The 16,878-nt window shown below is 30.9% G+C and overlaps 1 protein-coding gene across 6 annotated transcripts in view; it reads left to right on the forward strand.

The window, feature by feature from the left end:
• The window catches only part of LOC148629301 (dystrobrevin beta-like), a 72,249-nt gene that overhangs the window by 41,965 nt on the left and 13,406 nt on the right, over nucleotides 1–16,878 (forward strand). For all 6 annotated transcript variants that reach the window (XM_088547675.1, XM_088547649.1, XM_088547639.1 and 3 more), the window contains 2 exons: nucleotides 13,531–13,616; nucleotides 16,649–16,856. In XM_088547675.1, the coding sequence (XP_088403801.1) occupies nucleotides 13,531–13,616; nucleotides 16,649–16,856 (294 nt within the window). The remainder of the gene's footprint in view (nucleotides 1–13,530; nucleotides 13,617–16,648; nucleotides 16,857–16,878) is intronic.

The following is a 16,878-nucleotide window of genomic DNA, read 5'->3' on the forward strand; positions in this document are numbered from 1 at the left end:
AGGCAAAAAGCCAACAAGGTAAGCGATTCAGGCTCCTGTAAAAACTGTAAGGTTTAGTCACATTCTGACAGGGTTTAAGTGTTCAAATTTTTACGTTAATCTGTTGCACAATGTTGGAGTTATTGCCCTTTTTCAATTTTTTTTTCACAATTTTTAATGTTATTTCATTGAAACTTCTGAAACTTTTTGCCCAATTAGAACCTTACTTGGTATGAATGAACAAATTGCTGTTGTTACTGAAAATAGAACATAGGGGTCATTCAGAAGTATAAATCTCCTAAACCCTTAAAGCTGCAGTAGCTGTCATTTTTGTAAATTTTGTTGAAATATACCTTAACTTTTTATTATTTCTACGAAATTGTACTTTTCCTGTATAACTTCATTAGATATCCACAAATAAAATGCATTAAATACATGAAATAGGTGTCTATATATTTATTGTCTTGCAAGACAAAAAATCGACCTAGATAAATTTTTATGCATGTGACTTCTGGTGAGCTTAATCCACTCATGTGCTGTAAGGGTCGCTTCTTTAATAACAAATCTGATTGCAAAGCAGAAGTGGTTATGCAACGGTAAGGAAGACCAACGGACTCAAGCCGTAAGAGAAAAAGTTCAAATATAACGCAAGGATCCTTTTGAAATTTACCAATTGTGATATAATGTGGCTCAAATATGGTCATTATAAATTTGAAAACTAATTAAGAATTAGATGAGATGAAATGAAAACAAAACACATGCTTACCTGTGTATCCCTTATTGTTAGTTTTTTTTTTTTACAAAGGTTAAAGCATTTTTAACCCAGGTGAATGTCCTGTTAGCAATCTTTGGAAGTAATGGCGAAAAATAATTAGATCAGAGCTATTGATCTTCTCTGATTAAGAAAACGTTGTTTTCACAATATTCTGTAGGTATTATCGACATTTATTGCTTCAATTGCATTACTACAAACTTATTTCATTGAATCAGCAAAATTCAGTAGAATCAAAACTGAACAAATTTGGCAGCTAATGCAGCTTTAAGGTTTAGCCAAATTCTGACGTACAGTATATGTGTTGAACATGATGAGATCTATCAGTTATCTTATTTTACATATTAATCAATTGCAACATAATAGTGTTATTGCCCTTTTTTTCACTATTTTAATGTTATTTCTTTAAAATAACATAAATGCACAAAATCATCCCTCGAAACTCCACTGTATCGAATATGTCCTTGATGGAGACCATTATTGTATAGAATGTTGTAATTTCTGGATGACACAAATGCGAGGGAGGATCATCTCATCATTCTCCATTTTAATCTTGTGTAAATCTTGAAACAAGGTTTCAAATCATTATTAAGAATTTCACTGCAGTAATCTGGGAAATTAGAAGCATATTTTTCTTTGGAAATTGACCTCAAAATAAGTGTTGGAAAATCAGTGTAACCAGATGTCAGAATCTAAAGTGATAAAATTTATAAAATAAATCAATATAATTATTAGTCTCACACAACTTTGATTTAACCTTCATGTCAGATTTACATTTTTCATGTTATCCTACATAGTGAACTATAGATACACCTTAGATCTGGTGTCTTCTCAGGGAATTTTTTTTATAGTGGACCCTCCCACAGAAATCAGAAAAATATGATATAGATTGAAAAACAGCATTATACAAATTGTGTCATTAAATAATCTTACATGGGCAATGTCTATTATATATTTTTAGACTCTCAGGAGGTTTTTTTTCTTGTTTTTAAGCTAAAGAAATATGGGCAGTCTTATGTTAGCTTCACTTCATAACAAATAAAAAATTCAAATCATGTACTGTGAATTAACCACCAAACATCTTTAATACCACCTGCAATCATGAAGATATTTGAGTGAGTAAGGGGGTTTTTAACGTCCTTGACTACCCTGTTGGGTCTCACACGGACGGTTGAAGATATTTTGTGTCACTCTTTAATTTTATATACTGTGAGGCTACCCTAATGACAGATCATTACTTATGATTAGAAATTATTATAATTTAGTGTAGATTCTACGTACTTTATATTTCTTTTTTTTTCAATATCATTAACTTTTTGTATTCCACTTGGGAGTTTCTTAAAAGCTTAATAAAGTCATTACAAGAACATAAAGGAGATAAATTGATGAAGTACAGATAATTCTTTCATTATAACAAAATTCTAAATGATAAAATTATTGAAGTAGAAGTATAAAGTATAATTGAATTACATTCCTCTTCGGAACAATTCTGTTCCTATTTCCCAATGGTATCATAGAAAGTTCCATGATAACAAAAATTCATTCATTTAAGGAAATGGGAAATTGGGACAATATATTTTTTCTGCAGAAATACATTTTGACATATTGTTAACATGTGACAATATAATTTTTCCTGGTTCAAGAATACATTACTTGGATGTTACATTGACAAACTTCTATAGATTTTAACTACTGTAGGATGTCATGTCTCCGGCATTTCTATTGTTTGAAATCTTTTCCTCGTCATCCTTCAATATTAATGGCTTGTTTTGTCTCCTGTGAATTTTTTTTTCTTTTTACAGAATAAAACATTTAAGATAAACCATTATCTTTCAAAGTGTCCGACAACTTTATTGGAAAATATATTCATGATGTCGTATGGGAGAATTTGTCGTTTAATTATGATATTATAGTTAAAAAGTATATACCAGCCATGCTTAAAATTATCTTGTCTTTTTCATGTTCAGCATTTCAGACAAATAGACCATTATATAAAGAAGTTTCTTCCATGTTACTGTATAGGCTGATGGGTTATTGTGGTGACTTAATAGTTTTATAGAAGGATAAGATATATATAATCAAAGACTGTGGTCTTCAATGTCGCTAATTGTCAAATGTTTTATGCTACTGATTTTGGCTTGCTTTCAACATCCAGGTGAATTCAATGCTCTACTTAACTATCAATCAATTAATGATTTATTCATTTTCATCATGAACCTTGGTGTAGATATATGTATGGACTTGGTTCAGAATTTAAAAATCACAAATTTTAGTGAGCTGAAACATAAAGACATAAGGTCAATAGATATTATTCATGTTCTTTTTCATTTCACATCTTTTGACATATCATACATTTGTACATTACCAGCAAAATCAGTGTATTCCATTTTTGAAAATATACCTGACATTTTAAAATGTTTTAATAGCTTATGTCAGTTATAAAAGCTCATTAGAGATATACCAACTTTATTTTTGAACTTTGAACTGTGTAGTGTAATGCATCAGTTCGTCAATTGGCTAAAATCAGCAAACTTCAAGCGAAGTTGCGATGTGTTCTATTTAAAATCCGGTGACTTCATAACTGTGATGACCCAATTGTTTCTCATTTAAAACAACTCGGAGACTAGGTGTTTCTCAGCTATATTAAAAAAAGTTCAGTGCTAACCAAACATTTTTAAATGTAAACTTCCCACTCTCATACAAGTAAAAAACATACCTAGAACAAATGTACACATATGGAATTTAAGAGGTACATTATGATCTCATATGAAGCTAGAATTAACGGTTCTGTGGCACCAGTCCGCAACATAAGGTGGTGTAGTAATATATAATTATGCAAATCCTATACCCAATGTATAGTTCTGAAATTGCAATATAACAATATTAGGAACTTAAAAAAACACTTGTCCCAGGAGGCTTGATTTGATTGACTAGTAGATGACCTTAATTGATGAGTGAAGTATCAAATTTTTAATTGAAGAACCAACTTCTTGAAAGGTTTGATTCAATAGTTAAAAGGAAAAAACTTCAACATATTGAATAAGATTACCATTGTTTTTATACCAAGTCGAGTTCAACCTCATAGTCCCTCCTTCTAGAATAATTACCATCTCGAATTAAGGAGGCTTTTGAAATTATTTAAGTACAAGGTTTTGTCAGAATTAGGCAAATTTGGTAAAATCTGAAAAATTTATAATTCCACCAATTCAGTGGTGCAGTTACATCCATACTAGTCTTCTTCACCTATATTGATCGCTATTAGGTTTCTATCCGATAAATTGTAAGAAAATTTATTTTGAGTTTTATGTCCTTTAAATGGTATTTGCAATGCATTTTGAAGAAGTAACCCATACAGTGGACAATTTATTTTTGCTAACTTGGCAAGCAAGAAAAACTTTCAGAAAATAAATCACCACTTCTGTATTCATAGTTTTTATGTCACAGTTAGCAATATTACACAGTCAAGGTAATGTTTTTATGGCACAGGTGGCGATATTACAATCAGGGTAATGTTTTTATGGCACAGATAGCGAAAGGTCATGTTTTTATTGCACAGTTAGCGATATTACACAGTCAGGGTCATGTTTTTACCATGCTTGTTCCACCACTTGTTTCTTACAAAAACAAGTTTTAAAAACATAACCAAAAATATAAGCTATGTATTTAATATTATCTACATTATGTATATCACTTATGAAATTTAGAGGAGAAAATGGAACGACCCAAAGCTACAAAACATATTTCCACTATCACCTAAGATCAAGATAATTTTGTGGAAAATTTTGCCACTTAGTTCTTTTGTTGAACTGTAGTAATTTTAAGAGTTATACATAGACAAAAATAGACAACATTTTGATGTTCCAATCATTACTGGTAGAACATGTCTGGTACAAAAAAAAGACAATGGCGGAGAACATTAATTTCCGGAAACCTGGACCTTAGTCGTACCATTGTCATTAGCAGTCTTTAGATGTGTAGCATCCATTTACTCTAAATCTGTCATTTGCATGTTAGAAACATAGCCTAATTGTCGTTTAGGTGGAAGTTTATATTTGCCATTTAAGGAGTACAATTAGGATTAAGAGTTAAAATATTCTGCCCTCTGTGCTTTTACCGTATTAGAATAGTTAGCTGTCTAGGCTTACATACTCAGTTTGCTCATGTTGGTCTGTAAATTTTCTTAAAGCAGAATTACTTTTATCACCATTTTGTAGCATTGCCAAGTTTGGGGTCTTCATTTGTTTGTCTTTCAATCCATGGACATTGTAAGCCAAATTCCTCCTAAACTTGTATTATTTCAATGAAAATATATTTATAAAAGTTTTGTATAATATGTGTATATACATAAAGGAGTATACTTTTTCTTGAATTCTTATGAGAGAATTCATCTGATGAGTTTACATGATCAGAGTCTATGCGGCTATTGTGTTTATCCTTTATGTGATCCTTTCTGTACATCGCAATGGTACAGTTGGTGAATTACTCTATTTACTTTGTTGGTGTATTGACAGAGATGCGTGTTTGTAATGTATGTAATATATAATCCTCTTTATGTATTATTATTTGCTAGTGTACCATGATAAGGATATATGATGTAATGAATAAAAAGGATGGAGTTTAATCCCCAAAGATTGGTTTCAAGACTGATACATATAATGTTGTAATACCCAGTAAACCAAATGTTTTTCTGCTTCAAGATTCATTCTTACATAATGTCTGGAATACAAGGAGATCAAATGTACTTAGTTGCCTGAGACATGAAGTGTTCAGATTATACTGTTGTCCTTTATAGAATGAATCCATGGTTTAGTTTTTATTGTTGATTGATGCTTATTTGAATGTATATAAGGAACCCCAACTGGGGATTATCAAAATTGATAGATCGGCAGAACAATAGTTTGATAACAGAATAAATGATGATATATAACTTTTTATACTAACACAAACAATTTTGGGGTCCAATAATGGTAAAGGGCTGTCATTGTTGTCTGTGTTGTCTTTAAGTCCATTAATGGTAAAGTGCTGTCACCGTTGTCTGTGTTGTCTTAAGGTCCAATAATGGTAAAGGGTTGTCATCATTGTCTGTGTTGTCTTAAGGCAGTTAGTTTTCGTGCGATAGCATGAATATTAGTTGGTTGATCTTTGTTAAACTTTATAACAAGGTTCCAAACCACAAAAGGAAGAATAATAACGATTGTGGGAGTTATGGCCATAACCATTTTGAATTAAATTAAGGACCAAAATGGGGCCCAAAACTAGCATTTCATACAATTAAACTTTATAACTCATGTAAAAGCATATACATGTCTATTATATTGCTCCACAATATTCTTTATCACAGATGTGAGACTGGTTAAGAACTAGGAGCAAAGAAGGGGCTAGAAATATGTATTTTTTTTTCTGATGTCCACACTGGACTATCAGTAATTAGATCTTTTTTTAAATTGTACCACAAGTAGCCATACCACAAAAGGAAAGCTTTGATTATCTTTTGCAGTTTTAACTTGAGCCTTTTAAGAATAAGGGGCCACAAATAAACATTTTTCTGATTTCTGGATGATAACTTGAGTTAATGGGGATGGATTCTTTGAAATGTTACCATCATAGAAAGGTTAGGATTGAATTGGAGGTTGTAACTGGAACCTTTTAAGGATTAGGGGCCAAAAAGGGGTCGCTTTGATTCTGGTCAAATTCTTATCCTGTGTTGAATATCTAACCATAATAAAAAAATCAAAGCTGTAGAAAGTTTGAATGGTGTGTCAATACTTGCTTTAGCTGTTCAGGTTTTGGCCTCTGCAGTTTTATCAATCTGCTCCCACAAATCATTTTGTTTTCAAAAGGTAAGTTGATAGGTGCAGTATTGTTTCTCAAAATGTTCACAGCAACCAATAAGACTGTCCACTACATATTATAATAAATACATCTTGATGGTGAAGACAGCATTTTTCTGTGCCTTATCTAGCTTACTTTACGGGAAGTAGGGGCAGATCCAGACACTTTGAAAAGAAGGGGTGCCAGCTAGGGTTCCTTGGACATTATTTACCATATTTTGTCAATTTTACACATGAAAATGAAAAAAAACTGTCTATAAATAGGAGGGTTGCAAAACTCCTACACCCCCTGGATCCCCCACTGGGAAACACATAATGATCTTGTGTTTTGAAAACAATGTAATAGATTACCTTCAATTGTTTTAGATTGATTTAGACCTTTCAAGGGTTACTAGTATATATAATCCTTAAGTTTTTTATTTTTTTACTATTATAATTAATACTTATAAATATATCAATATTTTTTTATATAAGGTTTTACAGTTTTAAATTTTATTGAAATTATATCCATAATATTCTCAGAACTTCATACCATGGTATGATTAAGACATATCTAATCTTCTCTGATAATCCTATGGTAGGATTAAGTTGACCCAACAATACTGTTTTATTTTTATTGAATATAATGATTGGATTGATATCTTTCTATAAACTGGTATTGATTGTGTAAATATGTTTCTGTATATCATCTGTTGTGGTTTAGATAAATAATTTATGAATTTTGCTTAAAGTGTCAATTTTTGTCAATGCATAAATACTCCCTTGAAACCTTTAGCTACAACTCAAGTGATATCAATGGTGCTGATATCGTCATGGAAGATAATTGTTATTTTGATTAGGAATTTAGCTGTACATTCCTAGTTCTATCCTTGGATTACTGGTTCTGTATGTATGGAATATGATCTTTTGAATTAAACAACAAAAATTACCTCATTATTTAGACATTTTCCGTCAAAAAATGACATCAGTATTTACCAGTCATATTGGTTATGAATTTTTATTGGTTACTGATTATATTTAGAAAAGTTCCATCAGTATGGCTTGCTAAGTATTTTTACGTTAAATGTTCCACATGTGGTATAAATTGATTCAGAACCATAAATGTACTTGATGTTTTGGTTTTATTGAGGAAATATTGTTCTGTGAATGTTTTTATGGAACAAAATGAATCAGATGATATAAATTGGTGAATTAAACCAATAATTTTTCCTTAGCATAGCATATATTTTGTGATGACGGCTTATTAACTCCGCAGTCTTTGACGACACAATAGCATGCAATGTACCATTTCGAATCAACTGACAGCTTGAATTACTTTTCTAATTTGGAATTGTTCCTTAAATATGTTGGACCACAAATTGGCACTCTGCTTAGAATGAGAAATGTCTAATTACCATATGAAATGTGAAAATAGCAATGAAAGGAGTGAACTGTGGTTTGAAACTTGTTGAAAATGCATGATTCCACATTATTTAGGGAAATTATAACAAGGAGTTATGAGTGCTATGGAATCAGTAGAATGATAGAATACATTGAGGAATTCTCACAATAAGTGCTTCATACGTCCCAAAGGAAATGTATAGTTTAATCAAAAGGATAAAACGAGGTTTCTCCCACCATAACTTAGTAAGTCTTTAATAACTATCTTCATTATTCATTTACAATAGTTAGGTTTCATCATAGCAAAGATTTTTTTTTATCCCAGAAATTCATATTTTTTTTTCATTGCAAACACTCATTTAATTTTTTGAATATTGTATTGGTCAATTTTAGGCAGACATTTACTATCTGTAGTACCAGAGCATTTATGATATTAAAACACCAGTTTGTTTAAATTGGGAGGGGTTAAATTTCTTTACAACAAAAACAAGGCATATCTTTAAAACTTGTATAAAGTTGCAATTATTACTATGGATGACTTTTTACAGTATTTTTATCTTTAGTAGAAAGCTAGGGGAAGACCACTACATAGTACCTGTACAGTATAAAGTACATTAACTAGGCTTGATCTGTTAGAGTTATATCTATTGCTGGTTTCATGGCTCTTTAGAATTGCTTTTCAACATTCAAATAAAATGTTACAATCTATCCAATTTAAATTATAAAAAAAAAAACAAATCAAATTAGATGGGAAATCATCACAAAATTATTTCTAAACAAGGATGAAGTGATAATAATTTTTTTTAATTGTGTGGAAATCTTTTTTCATAAATAATGAATACTGTGAAAGTTTTTTAATTCGTGGATACCAACTTTCATGGATTAGGGAAGAAACACAAGTTCACGGATTCTTGAGTTCGTGGTTTTGTGGTTTTTGTCCTTTTTTGTTGGGAACCAAATTTCGTGGTTTTGCCTACCCACGAAAACCACGAAAATTGGTACCCTACGAACAATAGTGCTTTCACAGTAATCCATAGTACTTTGGTAGCAAACTTAAGTTTCAATATAAAAATATGATGAGTATTTTTGCTCCCCTCCACTCTTTGCATCTCTGCCTGAAAAGCTTTATGACTTTATGGCAATAATCATTTCAATCAGATATCTTGCTTAATTGGTTTGTATTTAAACACACCAAATCTTCTGTGTGATTAGCAGAAATTAAGCATGAAAATAGACTGATTAAATCCCAAGAAAATGTTGAATCAGAACCAGATTACTGTGGGATATTGTAAACTTTAATTCCATACTACCCAGGCAATATTGGTTATCAATGTTCGTGTAATAATATAGCTGAAATTTTTGCTGACAGGTATTGTTGGTGATTGATTTCATTTGCCTAAAAAGAGCATTTATTCACAAGTTTGAAATATTTATAAGAAATCAATCATCATATCAGTTTCAAATTAGCAAATAGAAGGGACAATACTGGACAAGAAGAAAACTGTAAAATATAGCTGCTTTAAAGATTGAAGTAAATAAACAGTAGATTACAAAACCTGTGTAAAACAAACCCTATTAAAGAAATTAGTAATTATTGGATCAAATAATATATTACAATCTAATTAGATTAGAAAGATATTACATGTTTTCACTGCATAATTTGCCTGTTTTAACTTTCATATTTCAGATTTTTTTCTTAGTATTTTAATCATATTTGTAAACTAGTACCAAAATGTACCTGCTAAGCACATTTTCACATTGTAAACAAGATATGGAAATGGCCCAAATAATGCTGCATGACCCTTATTTTTTTTTAAACTGCAAACAAGGACTTGGCTTTCAAACTTTAGAGAGCAATACATAAAACTTCTTACCAGTAATTTCTGTAAGTTTTTTTCATAAGGGGCATAATTTCAAAAATGGGTTTGCATTTAAAGCAATAGGAGTTTTTTTCTTGAATTATTCTTTTCAAAGCACTGATTATTAAGATTTTGTATTTATACCTAATCAAACAAATATTTTTAAGGAAGGTTTGGATGCATGCAGGAAAATAATAATTGATCAGAGCCTGAAAGGGAGATAATCCAACTTAAGAATTTTGCATGTTAAACCTTGTAAACTGCTCAATGAAATTTGACCTAACTCTTATAAGGCAGTATGACATCCTATGTAGATTTGCACAAGTAAAGATAATTTGCATCAAGTCTCATTCAGATTAAATGATTTAGTCCAATGTGAACAGAGGATGTTTTTGTGAGCATGTTCACAGTATGTGTACTACCTATTCCTCTTGTTGTTTTCTTTATGATATTATATACATTTACCATATTGAGGTACTTAAGTGGTAACAGCTGTTCATAGGTCTGTCAAGATAGTGTCTAAAAATACGAAACTGCTTGAAAGGAGTTTAATTATTTGGTGTAATGTTTATCCTCATGAAAGAAATATCTCCTCCATTTTTCATTGTTTTATAATTTTTTGTTTTGTTAAACCAAAAGAGAAGGAAGGGTAAATCCTGTGCTTTGGCATAGCTTTTTTGTAATTGAATACAATAACAATATTTATTTTTAAAATATGTATTTGAATATATTTGTGTTATATGAAATTTCCTTTTGCAACTGTTGATAGGTAATTTGACAGGCAGAAGAGTAATAGACTAATGAAACTTTAAACCATAACCTATATAGATAAACAAGGATATTGAATATTATTTTGAAGTAAAATAAAGTTCATTGACAATTACATTTCAGGTGTATCTATGCATAAGTATAAATATGTAATATAACTATAGCAGTTGGAACACAAGAATGAAATCAATATCATTTGAGTGAAAATAAAACTACACTATCTACTGATAAAATTAAGTTAGCACAAGACAGGCCAGTTTTTGATACAATTTTACATAAAATGAATGCAACTGTCTCATATCTAGGGGATGCTATGCCTTAAAATTCTTCTAAATAAACAGGTTTGTCTGTAGTCAGAGGGAAAGTAGTGGTGAAATTGAGGCCATATTTGTCAAAAGATAATGATGAACCTTGATAGCTGGAGCCTTTAAGTAATACCAGAGTACATTATTCACTTTGACATCACTAATCAAACACACCTATAGTCAGGTAACAGGATATTGTTGTCAACTTTATTATTGAATACAAAGGCTCTGTATCAATTGGTATCAGTTTTGTATTACATATTCTTGAGCAGGTGTATGTCAAAACATGGAGGCTAAAAAATATAGTGTGCTTCCTTTTTGCCTTTTCCTGTTTTTGTTTCTTGGCAGATGGCTATAATTTTTCATCAAAATTACAGGGTAAATATCAAGCTATGGCACAATAAACTTGTTTTTGAGGAAAAACAGTATTTTCATGAAAAATAATTCAGAAAAGGGGTCTATTTTATGAACTCAAAGTAAAAGTGAAAGTAGAAAAAGTCTATTTTTAGTTTGACCTGTCCTGGCGTACCAAAGTTCGTGCCTTTTTTTTTCTAAAATGGACCTAAAAATTATTTTTGACATTTCCTTTTGTATTTTTTTAAAAATCATGAAAATTTAAGGTATACTATAGAAGCCTATGGGCAAAGAATACAAGACTATGTTTTTTTTTTTTTTTTTTTTTTTTCTCTCTGTCTTTGACACCTTTTGCTAAATAAGGTAATATTGGTTTGATGTTTTGACAGCTGCCTACTAGAAGAAATTTGTACTAGTTTTGATCGTACTAAAGTGGAGGCTTTTAGCGAACATCTTTGATGTAATTGTTTCATTAAACATGCAGCAGTTACTACAATTTTGATTTAATCCAAAGTCATTATGAGAAGCTGTGAAAATTACCATATAGATAACACAAGTTAAAAGTATGATTACTAGGACATAACCATATAAAACTTGTTCTTAATTGTAAGATTTTATGTATTTCTTTTGGAGGAAAGTCATTATCTTTTGTATAGTAATCAAGTTGGAAAAATTGGAAAAACCTACAATAAGCCAGTTATGTAATTTGCTTGCCTTCAAGCTTACAGATTTGTCTTTGACATCAAAGGTACTTTTGATATGATAAAGTGCTTCCTCCTAACTTCTTGTCTCAGGAATTACTGTCATTCACATGCTAGTGACAAATCATTGTTAAGTATGGAAATAATCCACATGTGGCATTTGACAAACATTCCTTCTTTTTTAAGAATTTAAACCTGCAAATTAAAAATAAATGATTGCTTTCTTTCAACAGTAAAACGGATGTCTTTTTTTACTAGATTATAGCGTGAAACTAGTCTAAACCAAACACTGAATAATACCAAACCTTGTCTAAACCAAACACAGAATAATCTAAACCTTGTATAAACCAAACAATATTTCCAACCTTGTCTGAACCAAACACTGAATAATATCAAACCTTGTATAAACCAAACACTGAATAACACCAAACCTTGTCTAAACCAACACTGAATAATACCAAACATTGTCTAAACTAAACAAAGAATAATCTAAACCTTGTATAAACCAAACAGAATAATACCAAACCTTGTATAAACCAAACACTGAATAATGCTAAACCTTGTATAAACCAAACACTGAATAATACCAAACCTTGTATAAACCAAACACTGAATAATCTAAACCTTATCTAAACCAAACACTGAATAATCCAAAATGTGTCTAAACCAAACACTGAATTATACCAAACCTTGTCTAAACCAGCTGATGTTTAAAGTCCTTTTATAATGATTGAAGTTTATTTTAAACCCTGTCTTAACCAAAACAATTTTGAGGGGTTTGGTTTGCACAGGTTAATACAAAGGGTATGTTTACTTCAGTTACATTGAATTTGGTAAATTTGGGCTTTTGATGATTTATGGTAGGATGTTTGTCTTCATTGATGAATGCCAGATCTATTTCTTTTTTTCATTATGTGGCTTAAAACACTGGAAAAACGGAAGCAGGTTTATCATATGCTTTAGAACAGCTTTTTATATGGAAGACATACTCTTTGGTTTCAAACCAAATCATGACAATGGATAGAAATAAAAAAACATTGTACTGTCATAACAGAATAATTTCTGGTATTTATTTTACTAACATAATCTTAATTCATCTGGTCCAGATGTTAAGTAGCACTCCACATAAGAATCATGCAAAATGTGATTCATGGTTGGAAAGCCTACATATTTTTATTTTTGATATTTTGTTTAAAATGTCATAGTAAACAGAGAGTAACATGTGGTTTTTCATGCAACTCATGTTCATAGGAGATAAAAATTATATAGAATGCACTGTAGATTTCAAATTTAAGGGAGATAACTCTGTAAATGACACTCAAATACAATAGAAGCTATTGGATTTTCAATGTTGATTATCTCCTAAGAGCAGGCAGATATGAATGAATACTTGAACATTTCACAATACAGACCCATAAAACAACTTAATTACAAAAATAAAAATCTGTAGCCTCTTTTAAGGTGTATCACATTTTTCAGATTTTGCATGATTCTTACAAAGACAGCTACTTAAAAAAAAGTCTGAACTTGAACTTTGTAACTATATTTAAATCCTTGATGATTATACATTTATATTTTCAGGCCAGAAGTCCAACAGAAATCAACTTCAGTTTGGACACTAATAATGCACAGAGAGAACTGATAGTACAGCTAGAATCTAAGAACAGGTGAGGTATCCTATAGGCACTCTAAACTCAGACAAAAGGAATAATCTGAAATTCATTTGTATACCATTGTCAACTTCTAAGTGAAAACTCTTATGATAAATGAGATGAAATTTCATGAGACTTTTCAGCGTTATTGAAAACCTGAGGGTATTCCTGAGATAACATTCAGATTATTCAGTGTATTACATGATTGTTGGTATAGGTTGTGCATTTACATCAAGTACAATGGCCACCTAAAATTTGGGCATTGTATATGCTGTTTTTGAGTTCATTTGTAGGTGGTATATTTTAAAAGTCTTAGATATTATAATATACAATATCACATATGATGTAAATGTATATGTAGAATGTAATGTGAAAATCATTACCATTTTTTGCCCAAAGCACTTTTTTAGGAAAAGATGTTTCTGTCAGTTTCAAGCCCATAGTTCAAAATTTATCACCATATTTGATTTCATAATGAATGTTTTAATATCTTAATATAATGATAAGACTTTTTACAATCATTTTACCAGATAAGTAAGATTGCCGTTTTGGATCTCTTATGACGGCTTTAAGAACTAATTGTTAAAATGTCTGTAGTTGGCATTATAAATATGGAAAGAAGTCTATAACTGAGTCATCCCTTTGTGGTAATCCAGTGACTAATGTTAGTCTGTTTCTGATAGCTTAATGGCAATCTGTCAAATTAGAGGTTTCTCTTGTCACCTTTGGAAAAAATACACTGAACATGACTAGATTTTTAAATAGGACAAAACCACTGGTTGGTATTGGGAAGCTGCTGCAATCTGGATCACCTTAGACAATTAACTTTTGTTTAAGTCTTTAGAACAATTCAAAAAAAGAAATGTGGTGAAATGCAACAAACGCTCCAGTGTAGAACCTAAGTCCAAAAAAAAAATTAATATGTATGCAGTAGATAAATAATTAGTAGCTTTCATTTTGTCACTAGGCTTTTATTGATTATAAAATAATATTAAAAAAAATCAGCATACTGACAGATGATAAAATGAAAACTACTTTGTGCTATGTAATTCATATGATATTAATAGTATAATTAATTAGAGTGTGATTTTTGAAAATGTAATCATGGTTGCTATAGAACTTGGTGGACAGCTTGAGTTATATTACAAGTGTTTAGACACATATTGTCATATTCTCTCTACTTACTTATTTTATCTATGATGTATATTCATCATGTAGAAAAAAAATTATACCGACTGCTCTGAGAGGTTACAAATATAAAGTGAACATCCCTTCTGTCTCCATTTTCCACTGGCGACTCCTCTGAATATGTGGTATGGATAAAACTTTCACCCATAATGCCAAAATTTGTATTTCCATCAGAAAGACTTTTAAGGTTTCTTACTGCTAATAAGATTAGATTAAGTCATTCATTCATCAAGGACTGAGGCATTTTCCTGTACAACTACTGATCACAGTCATTTGATATTTTTGTAGTATGACATATCAGAGATTTGACTTCAGACTCTAGCAATATTAGTGTTCCAGTTTAATGACTTTATTATATTTTAACCATATTGTTTCTTGAGAAAGGAACAGGGAGCATCTTTTAATGAGCTTTGCTCAGTTTTTCTAGTTTTTTTGTCAAAATTAGTTTTTATACACCTGCTCCAAAGGAAATGAGTATTGCTGTTTTACCCTTGTCCGTGTCTCCATGTGTCCATGTTTCTATGTTTATTTGGCAATTATTTTCTGTTGCATTTTCTCAACAACTACTCATCACAGCAGCATGAAATATTAAGACATCCTTCCTGTAGGTATTCCATATGGTGGGATCCATTTTCAGAAAAATTCAACAACAACTTCGTGTTTACTGAGTTCACAGTAATTTTCTTATACACGTGTATCATGATTTGAAAAGCCAGGGTGTCACTTATGAACCATCACTTACAGATTTCTTCCTTTGGGTAGTTGAACGTTGTGATAGTGGGAGGTCACTCACAGATTTCTTGCTTTGGGTAGTTGAACGCTGTGATAGTGGGAGGTCACTCACAGATTTCTTGCTTTGGGTAGTTGAACGTTGTGATAGTGGGAGGTCACTCACAGATTTCTTGCTTTGGGTAGTTGAACGCTGTGATTGTGGGAGGTCACTCACAGATTTCTTGCTTTGGGTAGTTGAACGTTGTGATATTGGGAGTTTGAAGGCTAGTACAAACTCTTGCTTATAGAGTTGGATCAAGTCATCATTATCATCAAAGTTGTACATTGACAGAGGAAGGATGTGGCATTTTAAAGTGTTTTTACATTAATTCAATACAAAGGTTTATTTTACTTGTAAATGTCTATAAAACACTACTGTCTGTACATGTATAGTTAATATTTTATGCTTTCAATATCATATTTAACTCATGAAACTTTTAACCAATACTATGGAAAAGATTAAAATGATAAGCTCTAAGTATTGAAAGTAATTGGTCTCAGAGCTGCAATAAATTGTTAATTATTGAACGTTTTAGGTACATTGTGGTTGTTTGGAAAATTTCTGAAATTCTAGAAGGCTTGAATGGATTTTTATAATAATATATTACATAATCTATAGTAATATAAAACCTTTGCAAAGTTACAAGTCTAAGATTTGTGTTATGGTTAGAGTTAATTAGTTGCAACTGAAAGTATGTAACTTTTACTCATGAATGCATATTTTGGTAGAAATATAATCTTTCTGATGTTTATATAGTGCTTTTCAAACCATATAGAGTGAATCATTTAAATCATTGATGTTTTTTACAGAAATATCATGTAATATCACAAAAGCTTTAAAAACTTCAATAGATTTAAGGCTGCTTTAACCACTTGTTCGATTTCAAAAATGTTTGTTTAAAATTTTTAAAACAATTTTTATAATAGTATTGATTTTAGGCAGAAATTTGAAATCTGACAGCATGATTCTATGATGTTATTCTTGTTATAGATAGAAATGTGTTAAAGATTATTATTGATCTCTCACTTTAAGGTATTTTGTTCTCATTTACTAAAAATCATGCAACTTTATAACTTTTGCTAAACAGGGAAATAATGAGAGAAATACAACGATTACGTGCAGAACAGGAAGCTCATGCCAAGAGCACCGCTGAGGCCCAATACAATCCTACATTATTAGCAGAATTACGGCTGCTGCGACAGCGGAAAGATGAACTAGAATCACGTATGCAAGCATTGCAGGAGAGTCGAAAAGAATTAATGGTACAATTAGAAGGCTTGATGAAACTGCTGAAGGTATATTAAGTGTAACTTGAAT

The sequence above is a fragment of the Perna viridis genome, chromosome 1 (genome assembly GCF_037379345.1).
Source record: "Perna viridis isolate PV_CMFRI_1.1 ecotype Kerala chromosome 1, ASM3737934v1, whole genome shotgun sequence".
NCBI classification, from domain to species: domain Eukaryota; kingdom Metazoa; phylum Mollusca; class Bivalvia; order Mytilida; family Mytilidae; genus Perna; species Perna viridis.